Genomic DNA, 12,643 nt, shown 5'->3' with positions numbered 1-12,643 from the left:
CACACTATAGCAGACCTTAAGGTGGCCATCCTGCAGCAAAAAAACTTCAGGACCAGACTTCAAAGAGAAACTGCTGAGCTTCAGTTCATTTGCAAATTTGACACCATCAGCTCTGGACTAAACAAAGACTGTGAATGGCTTGCCAATTACAGAACCAGTTTCTCCTCCCTTGGTTTTCACACCTCTACTGCTAGAACAGGGCCTCACCCTCCCTGACTGAACTAACCTCGTTATCTCTAGCTTGCTTGCTAGCATATATATACCTGCCCCTGGAAATTTCCACTACCTGCGTCTGACGAAGTGGGTATTCACCCACGAAAGCTCACGCTCCAAAACGTCTGTTAGTCTATAAGGTGCCACAGGATTCTCTGCTGCTTTTACATGACTAGAGCAGCAATTCATTATACTGCAATAAAGTCATTACGCAAAACTAAGAACACTAAGATTAGTACATTTTAATCTGTGAAGCCAGTCAGTTCAGAGGTGTCCTAATTTATTGGTGAGTTGGGTGCACAGTGAAAGAATAGTCAGTGCTAACTTCCCCTGCACTGTTGCTCCAGTGATATCATTCCTGATAAAAGAAGTATGGAGACTTTCTTCTCAGCTTTACTGTTGTGGTGTGGTGAAATCACATTCCCTTTTGAATAAATGCGGTGGTATTATTCTGTTTTTGAGGGGAAAAGACAAAGATATTCAAAGATAAACGCCCTTTCCCCTCTCCTTCTTCCTGAGAATAAATTAATAAACATTAACCAGGAATTACATTAACCGTCATTCTGGAACTGTGTTTTCTAAAGATGCTGAAATATCTTTTTATCTCGAACCAGTCACATTGAATCTGGAAATCCCTAGCCTGTGACTATTTGACTTACCTCAATCACTGTGGACCAGATTCCAGTCTCTGTTAACCTGATATAAATGCAAAAAAATCTGCATTGACATCAATGGCGTTACTCTGTATTTACATTGGTGTAACTGAGATCAGAATCTGGTCCGCTATCTGGGTCATTATTCATGAAACACTCTATTTTCTTTCCCTCATTTCTAAAAATAATTATTTTTGTCTCTTACACTGCATCGCTATAATATAAAAATAAGTGTGTTGACATTTTTTAATATAAATACTTGTGAATCACACTGTAACAGCACCATGTTATTTCTGCAACCCTTGGCCTTTGCCCCCTTCTTGTCTGTCAGGTACACCATTTAGCACATGCAATTTACCCCTGTGCAGAAGGCCAGTGCAAGGCCTCGGTACCTCTTAAATTCCAGGGGAGCCCTGTTTGGAGTATTTACATGTGACTTAAATAGTGAATAATATTTGTGCTAGCCCTTGGCAAGGCATAAATTTCGCTCATAGGCACTGATCCTGCAAAGACTTATAAAACTGCTCAGAGATTGCTCGTGTACTTAAAGATTTTCATGTTCTTTAAGTTGTTGCAGGATTGCAATATTAAATTGTAAGTTCATCAGAGCTGTCACTTGTATCTTGTGTGAAATGCCAAGCACAGTTATGGAGGCTATACAACTCTTTATTATCAATAACAAGAAGAAGAGGACACAATATCTGTAGCCTTTGCAGAATTTGTGTTTGTTGGATAAGTCTCGAATCCATGTGAACCAATGCATTTTAGGGGATTCCTTTGTTTTCCTCATGCTGTTGATACCAAACCTACCTCTAACTTTAAAGCTTTTTAATCTTCAAGTCATCTGGCATGTGCCTATAACAGTGCCAAGTTACAGTACAAACAGTACTGTTCTAGTGTCTGTTTCCTAGGGCCAGCTCCAGGCACCAGCATTCCAAGCTGGTGCTTGGGGCGGCAATCTGCAAGAGGCGGCAGTCCCTGTTGTTTTGCCCCCAAGCAGTGCGCCGAATTGGCACCGAAGACAGTGGGCGCAATCCGTGTCCCCTTAGGGCAGCAGACGCGTTTCTGCGGTGGCGGCAATTCGGCAGCAGCATCTATGTTTAGCTGTCCGCGGCGGTTTCAGCTAAACATAGAAGCTGCCACTGAATTGCCGCTGCCGCGGAAATGTGCCTGCCACCCTAAGGGCACACGGATGGCCTCCACCATCCGTGGCAGCAATTCGGTGTGCTGTTTGGGGCGGCGAAAACTGGAGAGCCAGCCCTGCTGTTTCCCAATAATATGTGAATGTCCACAGCCCGAGTGTATCCGTTTCTGGGCTGGTTGGTGTTTACAGAAGAAGAATCACTAACTTGTTCACGGTTTTGTTGAAAATGGCAAATGTTAAATTCTGTTTTCTCAACAACACAGACTTTTGCCAACCTTCAAATTTGACCATCATGGGACTGGGATAAGATTTAAACCAAAAGTTGTGTTTGTTTATGTTATTTATTTATTGTGTATTTTTTCCTTTTTTGTTGTTTAATTATTTTTAGAAAGTGCCATCCTTAGTCCTTACCGTGTGTGTGTGTGTGTGTGTGTGTTTCCAGATGGACAATATACACAGAGAGATAGAGCCTCTTCTGCTGCTTCCTGTTCCCTGTGGACACTTTCTCAGGCTTCCCAGACAGTCCCTATCTACTGCCTCATCTGAACATAGTATTTGCCTGGTTCTTCTGCCCTTTCCCCAGGTTCTGTACTCCCTGCTTTCCTGGGCCTTCTAAGTCATTCTCCTTGGTCCACTTCCCCTTGTCCCCTCCTGTTTGGACTCAATATAGAGCCCAGAGCAGTGAGTGAGGAGACAGAAGACATCTGGTCACTGCCATCCTTTCCAAATCCTCACTTACATTATCTTAGGTACTTATATGGCTTCCATCACCATAGTATCTGAGTGTCTCACAATCTTTACTGTATTTAATGTACTATATTAATTCAGATGCCCACCCCAGTGCAGCATTAAGAGGAGCATGGGTTGGAGCTGCTGTGGCTGCTGTCTGGGGCTTCCCTAAGCCAGCTCCTCTCTGCTTTTGCCTGGTTTGGATGCTGCTTCCCCTACTCAGCACACACACTGGAGTTGTGTCCATAATGGCTAATAGCCATCAATAGCTGTTAGCCAGGATGGGCAGGGATCGTGTCACTAGTCTCTGTTTGCCAGAAACGGGGAGTGGGTGACAGGATGGATCTCTTGATGGTAACCTGTTCTGTTCATTCCCTCTGAGGCACCTGGCACTGGCCACTGTCAGAAGACAGAATACTAGGCTAGATGGACCTTTGGTCTGACCCAGTATGGCCATTCTGAGGTTCTTATGCAGAAGCTCTGCAGGAGACACCCAACCTAGGAGCCGTGTTCTCTAGTAACTTGATGCCACATTACATTTTGATTAAAAAACTAGAACTACATAAAGTGAACATGGCACACATTGCATGGATTAAAAACTGGCTAACTGATTGGTCCTGAAAAATAATTGTAAACAGGGCATTCTCATGGAGCTGGTGTGTTTCCATCGAAGTCCCATTGGGATCAGTTCTTGATCCTACACTATTTAACATTTTTATCAATGACCTGGAAGAAATCATAAAATCATCACTAATAAAGTTTGCAGATGACACAAAAATTGGGGGAGTGTTAAAAAATGAAGAGTACAGGTCACTAATACAGAGCAATCTGGATCAGTTGGTAAACTGAGCACAAGCAAACTATGCATTTTAATATGAGTGAATGTAAATATATACATCTAGGAACAAAGAATATAGGCCATATTTACAGGATGGGAGACTCTATCCAGAGAAGCAGTGACTGAAAAAGATGTGGGGGTTGTAGTGGATAGTCAGCTGAACATGAGCTCCCAGTGAAGCTGTGGCTAAAAGAGCTAATATGATCTTGGGATGCATAAACGAGAGAATTTTGCATAGTAATAGAGATGTTATCTTACATCTATATTTGGCCCTGGTTCGACTGCTTCTGGAATATTGTGTCTGGTTCTGCCTGGTGTCCACAATTCAAGAAGGATGTCGATAAATTGGAGAGGGCTCAGAGAAGAGCCACAAGAATGATTCAAGGATTAGAAAACCTGCCTTATAGGGATAGACTCAAAGAGCTTGATCTATTTAGCTTATCAAAAATAATATTAAGGGGTGACTTGATTACAGTCTATAAATATCTACCTGGGGAACAAATATTTAATAATTGGCTCTTCAGTCTAGCAGAAAAAGGTAAAATACAATCCAGTGGCTGGAAGTTGGAGCTAGACAAATTTTGATTGGAAATAAGCCATACATTTTTAACAGTGAGAGTAATTAATCATTGGATGGATTTTCCATCACTGACAATTTTTAGATCAAGAATGGATGTTTTTCTAAAGGCTAAGAATTATTTGGAGGAGATACTATGGCCTGTGTTATACAGGAAGTCAATCTATGAAAACAGTGGCCTTGGACTCTAAGAATCTAGTGTTCTCAAAATGGAACTGCTGCCATATCTACTGCTTGGACAGAAATCACTTTGAAAATGCCACAGAATTGTGGTAAATTTGCTGAAATTTAGTGAGAGTTGGCAGCATTCAAAATGGGTGAAAGAAGAGTTGTGATCAAGAAATAGGGATGGCTATGCAAGAGGATAACTCGCTGTTACTAATGGCTGGTCTGCACTACAGCGGTAAATTGACCTAATGTGTATTTTAGATGAGGATGGTCTTTTGAAGGATTTATTTAAAAAACGATATGTCTGAAGATCCAAGTATTTAAGACTAAAGATGAATACTCAGCTTGTGCATATAAAAATCTGTGGAAGGATTTTTTAGAGATGTGATTTTATAATCTTCAGCAATACTCTAATGGCATATTTTTAAAGCAAATTTTAAACTAAAATCCTGTAGACTAACATGTTCTGATTAAATATTATAGTAATGTACAACTGTTTTTGTCAGTAAATTCAGAAACTGACAGTATATATCTGAGGGTTGGCAAATGCCTGTTAAATGGCTTTATTACCCCTTGAATGTCTCTTTAACAGTTTCAATGTTGTGCTAATAGGTCTGGCAGGCTGTAAGGTTTTTTTTACTTTTAAGTACTAAATCCCCTCCATAGGAAGACTCACCAGGCTACAGCAGCCTGTGGTGGGAGCCTGCAAGGGTCAGAACAGGGATAGTAAGAGGTGGGAGGATGCACACTAAGACACGGAGGTGCCCCAAATTTTTGGGTGCCCTACACAGCTGCGTATGCTGCATATGCCTAAGGATGGCCCTGGTTCCACCACGCTAGATGGAATATATTGTTCACTCCTGTGTGTGAGGAACAGGCTAACCGAGACTGCTCTGGCAGGTACAGTCTCTTGTGCTCCTCCAGGACACGGCTGTTCTGCACCAACTTTTGTTAAGGGCTGTTGCTTAAATGCTAGTGTAATCTGCACAAGAAGGTACGGTATGCCAGTTGGGGCCCATCTGCCCTAAAATATGTGGACCATCCCTTGCCCCAAAACTCATCATCTGCTGCTTTGGCTATTAAAGTAGGAAACCCACAGCAGTTACACTCTGCTAGGATGACTGTTTTTGAGTAGGGCTGTATGGGGAACAAGATGGCCTTAATTTGGTACATTTCTGAAGAATGAGAACAAGAATTTCAAAACTAGACAGGCTAACATTTCAACACTAAAGCAAGTGCCCCTTCTCTCTTAAATATGTGTGAGTTCTAGCCTCTTATTTTATCATTAATAATGATATGAAAATATTTGTCTAAGGTTCTTACATGGCCCCCATTACTAAAAAATCAGAACACTTCACAATCATTTAATATGTTCCACACCACAGCATTGTGAAGTAGGGAAGTAATGTCAGACCTGTTTTATAGAAGGAGAACTGAGACGTGAAGAGGCTGAGTCTAAGACCATGTGGGAAGTCTGAGGTAGAGCCAGGAAAAAAAATCCGTATCTATTCCCAAGGCCCAGTCCAGAGACTTGGCTACAAGCCTTCAGTCTTAACGATAAATTCACAGTGAACATTGCACCAATTGTACCTTTTTATACAAATCCATCTTTCTGTATGTTAGTGGCTACAAAATACGTGTGAGAGAAAATAGCCTTCTAATTGGGTGGCGTAAGGTTAAAACTTGAAAGTCTTGTTTTTATAAACACAACTGTCAGGTGTGTGTACAAAATATGATAAAAAATGTTCAGATAAATTTAGCCTCCACTAAATGTGTGTGCACTCTTTCCCGAGCAGTTTATTTTAAAAAAAGTTTACACTAATATAAGCCTATGACAAAAGACTGACCTCCAAATGATGTTTGTTCTGGGCTGAAAACATTTCAGGTGTCTGGCATGTGTGCATATGGAAGCTAGTGCTGTCCAGATCCATACACCATTTATTACCAGCTTCTGTGCAAGATACATGAACTGTGGACAGTCATTCTGTCAAAAGACTAATTATCTTTAATTAGACTAATGGAGTCAAAATATCACCTACTTCATATTTTCACAGTTATGCAATCAATTTTGAGGTGAAACACAGAAAATGTTAAGCTTATAAATGTTATTTCTTTCCATTTGTTTCTAACCAGTAACCAATGGCACTAGCCATTCACCAACAGCATTAAATGGAGCTCCATCTCCACCTAATGGCTTTAGCAATGGGCCATCATCTTCCTCTTCATCCTCTCTGGCTAATCAGCAGTTACCACCAGCTTGTGGAGCAAGGCAACTCAGCAAACTGAAGAGATTTCTTACAACCTTACAGCAGTTTGGCAATGACATTTCACCAGAGATTGGGGAGAGAGTACGTACCCTTGTGCTAGGACTTGTGGTAAGCAAATAACAGTGACTATTATCTCTTTTTTGTTCATAGTAGGTTTTAACTTTAAAAATTGGAAGATTTATCAGTAGTTGTGTAATGATGCATGAATGCACTGTGGTTATTCTGGGAGTATGGAACTTGGGACCAGGAGAACCTGCCTCCCTGCACCCTGCCATTAGAGCTAATAGAAGTAAATCCACTAGCTGTCAGTAAGTAGTAGTCTGTTTCAGCCCAGGTCTCCATTAGAAACTTTTGCCAGTATAGTAATTTCAGTTAGGGGTGTGATTTAAAATAAATGAATAAATAAAAACATGTCTTTTACTGGCAAAAAAACGTATGTAGAGCAGTTATACCGGTATAAAAATGCTTTTGACAGTATAGCTTATTTTGCATGGAAATCTGTATAAGCTGTATAACAGAACAGGGATTCTCAAACTGTGGGTCGGTTAGACTTGCTGGGACCTGGAGCTAAAACACAAGCCCTGGGCAGTGGGGCTATCATAAGGACCTTCCCTGGGGACTCCAAGAACCCAAACCTCTTGGGTTCTTAAAACAAGGAGAAATAAACCATTTCCCCTTCTTTCCCCCTCCCAGACTTTTCCTCCCTGGGCTATTCTGAGAGATACTGAATCAACCTCTTTAAATCACAATACAGAGAAGCATGTTCCTTCCCTTTCACAAAGAGGCAAACATTTAAGGAAAACAAAGAGAGATTCTACCCCCCCTCCCCATCTCCCCCCACCAGTCCTGGTGAGTTATCCCAGTCCCCTGGGATAAAACAAGGGAAACAAGAAAAAAATCAATCAGGTTTTTTAAAAAGAAACCTTTTAATAAAAGAAAGGAAAAGTAAAGAATTATTTTTGTAACTTTAAGATGAAATATACAAATCAAAATATTTCCAGCAACTACACATATAAAAGTTAACCAGCCAAATTCACATTTGCAAATAAAGTAAAACAATTAAAAATACTAAAATTGCCTGTTCCTACTTACTATTTGAACAGAACCTTAGAGAGCCTGTGGAAATGTCTGGTCTCTCTCAGACCTCCTGAGAGAAAAACACACACACAGAACAAAGGACCCACACCCAACTTCCCTCCACCCAGGGTTAAAAGTATCTTGTTTCCTGATTGGTCCTCTGGTCAGGTGTTTGGATCCCTGTTTGTTAACCCTTTTCAGGTGAAAGAGCCATTAACCCTTAGCTATTTGTTTATGACAGGGGCTCAGGTTACAGGATCCCTGCCTGGGTCTGAAGCCTTTTGGCTTCGGCTTTGCCCCCTTTTTCCCCCCCACCAAGGGCGGTGGGGCTTGGGCTTTGGCTTTGGCCCTCCCCCACCCAGGGCAGTGGGGCTTGGTTGGGCTCAGAGTTCAGTTTCCCCTCGGGTCGTGTAATAATTTTTGTTGTCAGGAGGGGGTCGGGGGCAATGAAGTTTGAAAACCCCTGTAATAGAAGCCCGATTTTATGAACACCAGTCTTATGAATGGCCAGTTATACAAACCATTTTTTCCAATGATGAAAAAATTGCATAACAAAAGTGCTGTCGATGAAGGAAAAAGTCAGCATGTGTTCAGTCTACTGGAAATTGCTTTGCCATGGTTTGAAAGACAAGAAGAGGAGAAGAATGCAGTGCATTACACCATACTGCAACATATGTACCATGCCTACAATAATATTGAAATGCTTAATTTTATGAACTTTTTTATTTTTATGATCGCCTCAATCTTCAATTGGTTTGTAAAATAGGGGTTCTACTGTACTAGCAAAACCATTTTTGCTAATATAAGCTTAATGTACAGTAGGCAGGGACAGCAGGTTTGTAGAAATTTTGATGGTGCCCAGAATGACTAGAGCCCTCCACCCGCCTGCACCTGCCTAAGGCTCTGGGAGGGAGTTTGGGTGGGGGGAGGTGATCTGGGGTGCAGGCCCTGGGCTGGGGCAGGGGATTGGGGTGCAGGCTCTGGGAGGGAGCTTGGGGGTACCAGGGGCTCAGGACTGGGGCGGGGACTGGGATACAGGAGCAGGTGTAGGTTGTGCGCTCTGGGAGGGAGTTTGGGTGGGGAAGGGAGTCTGGGGTGCAGGCTCTGGGATGGAGTTTGGGTGCGGATGCAGGAGGTGGGGGAGGTTTCAGGCTCTGGGAGGGAGGAAGGGGGGGGGGTGCAGGCTCTGGGAGGGAGCTTGGGGGTGGGAGGGGGTGTGTGGGATGGGGAGGGGTACAGGCTCTGGGAGGGAATTTGGGGCGGAAGGGTGATATGGGAAAGGGGTGGGGTGCAGGCTTTGGGAGGGGATGTAGGTCCTGCAGCATTTACCCAGGGCTCCTAGGCAGAGTGGGCCCGGGCCTCCGCTTGCTGGCACTGTCCTAACAGCTTCCTATTGGCCGCAGGGGTGCTTGCGGCAGCAGCACCTGCAGACACAGACCCAACCCATCCCACCCAGGGGCTGCCAGCCACATGGAGCAAGCAGGCAGGAAGCCGCTCAGGTTTGCTGCGCTACCAGTGGTGGGTGGGGGCCCCAGGCCGTTTTAAATAGCCTGGGGGATGCACAGGGTGGAACGTGCGGAGTGCCCAGGGGTGGAAGGGAGGGCCGAGAGAGAGACCCGGCCTCAAACAGTGCTGGACCCGGGCCCTGGGCCAGGAATATTCCTGGTGCCTAGGCACCACGGGCCCATAGAACTTGCCACCTATGACAGTAGGAGGATTTGCCGGTATTCTTACAACCTTTTCTCACGTAGACCTGTCCAGCGTAGACCTGTAGTCACTTAGGCCATCTGCAAGAGGGATTTAACATGCTAAGCCAATGTATTGCCGTTGTATATCATGTTATTTATTATGGTATTTGTATGGAATTCCTGGTATTGTAAAAAGTATTATTTCTACATGCTGTTCATCTGTACATTTCGAATAACGTTCCCAGTTTAAAAACAGAGAAGCTAAAATGTGGAGAGGTTAAATGACTTGCCCATAATCACTTGCCATTCTGTGACAACACTAGAAATTGAACCCAAGTTTCTTGTTATTGCCACTGACAATGTTGCCCCCCATGTACATCTATATAGCTCATTCTTCAGGGTGTGGATATACTAGAAAATAAAATTCGTGGTCTGATTTCCAGATGTTACCACTTGAGTTGCCACTGAATTCATCTGGAGCTGCGAGTGCTACCACCACTGAATATCAAACCACAAATGTCACACTTCTATATGTTTTTGTACAATACTAAAAAAATCTGGTCAGTACCATGACAAATAAACAAACCAACAACAACTATGAACTAAAAGTGCACCTTAGACAGTGTAACTTAAATGTTATGCTTCCATGACTTGCAAGGATCTCTACTCTGCATTTAGTTGCATACCCAAAACTCCCATTGACTTCAGTGGAAATGTAGGATTAGCTGTGTGCCAGGGAAATTGTCTTGCATGGGCTGAGGTAACTGACAACAACAGTGGAGTCAAAGTCTGTAAAATATAATGAGCATCTGGTGAATGTGTGTTGAAGGTGACAGTTCTCCATTCTTAGTAACTACAGCTTCAATTTTAGGTTTACTTATGTGATTCTGCTTTGAAAAATGGAACCCTAAGGGTGGCTTTGTGGGATTCCATGTTATTGTTTCTCAATGATTTCCTTATCAGATGTGCTCCTCTGTTTATAAGTAGCACTGTTTTCTAACTTGCCAAATGCCATCTGGGCTCTGGGAATCTAGCTGGGACCTTTCCTTCTTAAACCTTCAGTGACAACTTTGTGATTTTCCCTTTACTCTGAACTGCCTTGCTTGGGTGTGCACAGGTACAAGTGAATGTAGGTAGTAAATAATTCTGCGGAGTATGATTGTCTAGTGTACAATATAATCCTGGATGTGATTTAGTAATTTTGAGATATATTTGCCAACAGATGAGGAATAAGTGTCTTTAAAAAGTGAATTATATACACCTATAATACATAAGTTAATATGCTCCTGTTACTTCCCAATCCTCTACTGAGAATTAAAATATAGTGGGCACCATTTTAAATTTAACAATTGTGTTTGTGCTGCCATGGTGCCTCCTATTCTATGTGGATTAGGCAAATTCTGTTTGAACAGGAAGCACCCTTAACTCTTTGAAATCCAAGGGAAATGAGGGTGTTTATCACCATATAAGAAATGCTTGGCACTCTGGATGCTCAAGCCATGAACAATCAATATCTGAGAGTTCAGTGCTGCTTTTTATATACCTAATAAATGGATTGTTTATAAAATGATTGACTCCCACTGCAGTGAAACTGTGTTCAGATGTAGTTACATCTATATTTTTAGATGAGTACATTTACTTACCATGTAACAAGCATAATTTTCTTATATTGTATTAGGAGGAACAAGGGTATTAAGCAAAATTTTTGTACAGAATATTTCTCTTGTTAAGTGTTTTCATTGTTTATGTCACCAAGACAGAATTTTTTTTCCTTCTACAGAATTCTACTTTGACAATTGAAGAATTTCATTCCAAACTGCAAGAAGCTACTAACTTCCCACTGCGACCTTTTGTCATCCCATTTTTGAAGGTATTGCACAGTTCAATGATCTGGAAACTATTTCAAACCATATTGTTGCGAGGTCACAGATGTATGTTACAGTTTTTCTTTTTAAAGAGAGTCAGGAAAATGAATCTAACGCATAAAGGCTCCTTTCCATAGTTTAATGGATGAAACTCCATTAGAGTCAATATTTTCTTTCTGACCATTTCTAACTACTCACAGAAGTTGTTGGTTCCCTAATTTTGTACACACTATGTGGTTTCTTTTTTATTTTTATGTTAAAGGTGACTATATTGAGAGGCTTTTTATGAGCAAAATCCTGGAACCCAATTATGCACTCAGGAATGCTGATGTAAATTTAGAAGACTAGATTTGGCTATGTCCAATTTGCACAGAATTAGGGTTAGTGTAAACACCTGTTGGTTTATCCTTTCATGGCATGTAACATACTTTCCCTGCATGATAAGAATATGACACACAGGAGGGCTCACAAGCGTCTGATCTTTATTTTCTGACCTCACTCACATGATTCGGGTCACGGGTACAAAAGTTTTCATTTATCTGTCAAATGGGAGAGGGCAGTATCCATTGCCTCCAGTGGTGACTTGTATATCTTGCCATTTAAGTGTAAACAAACAAAAAAAAGCCAAATTGCAAATGTAAAAAAGTTATCCAAAAGCCGATGCAGCTAATTAATAAAGCAAATAAAATTGTATGGCATGGAGATCAGTATAGAAAACCTGGTCCCCCGGCCTCGCAAGAAGAATATTCTACCTTTCCTTGACTGTCAATAACTGCTGCCTCTGAACTTCAGTGGCTTTCTGATCCCACAATCTTGTGTTCTCAGGACATTTCCTTTTGCCTTGTTCTGTTCGCCACTGAGATCTGTTTGTGCTGCTGCCGTTGTTTTTCATGGTCAGTGACTGTGTGGGCTTGTGTTGTGTTTTTTGTCAGTGCATGATCATTGTCACTAAGTATCTAGGGCCACGTCTACACTACGGGATAATATCGAATTAGCTAAAATTGGTTTTATAAAACTGATATTATAAATTCGATTTCATGCGGCCACACTAGGCACAGTAATTCGGCGTTGTGCGTCCATGCTCCGAGGCTAACATCGATTTCTGAAGCATTGCATTGTGGGTAGCTCTTCCGTAGCTATCCCATAGTTACCATTTGGGAATGGGCTCCCGCAACCACACTTGAATTCTGGGTTGAATCATTATTGTCCGCGGGTGGGTCTGGGTAAATGGTCGTAACGCACTCCTCTCCTCCAGGGAAAAACAATCAGCTGAAATCTTCTCGCGCTGTTTTTTACCTGGATTCCCTGGATGGACGACAATATTTGACTAGCAGCACGCATGTACCAATAGGAGCCCGTTCAGCTTTTTTTTTCTGCGCACCATTGTGTAGCTGGATGCGGGAGAGAAGAGGGATACCAGTGCT

The 12,643-nt window shown here is 42.1% G+C and overlaps 1 protein-coding gene across 6 annotated transcripts in view; it reads left to right on the top strand.

Annotated features, from left to right (window-relative positions):
* RUNX1T1 (RUNX1 partner transcriptional co-repressor 1) overlaps window positions 1–12,643 on the top strand; it is a 147,546-nt gene that overhangs the window by 78,421 nt on the left and 56,482 nt on the right. For all 6 annotated transcript variants that reach the window (XM_032805275.2, XM_032805274.2, XM_032805273.2 and 3 more), the window contains 2 exons: window positions 6,456–6,697; window positions 11,135–11,224. In XM_032805275.2, coding sequence (XP_032661166.1) covers window positions 6,456–6,697; window positions 11,135–11,224 — 332 coding nt within the window. The remainder of the gene's footprint in view (window positions 1–6,455; window positions 6,698–11,134; window positions 11,225–12,643) is intronic.

This window comes from Chelonoidis abingdonii, chromosome 2 (assembly GCF_003597395.2).
Source record: "Chelonoidis abingdonii isolate Lonesome George chromosome 2, CheloAbing_2.0, whole genome shotgun sequence".
In the NCBI taxonomy this organism is placed as follows: domain Eukaryota; kingdom Metazoa; phylum Chordata; order Testudines; family Testudinidae; genus Chelonoidis; species Chelonoidis abingdonii.
Note: the sequence above shows the minus strand (reverse complement) of the source record. Positions and strands in the feature narration are given on the sequence as shown.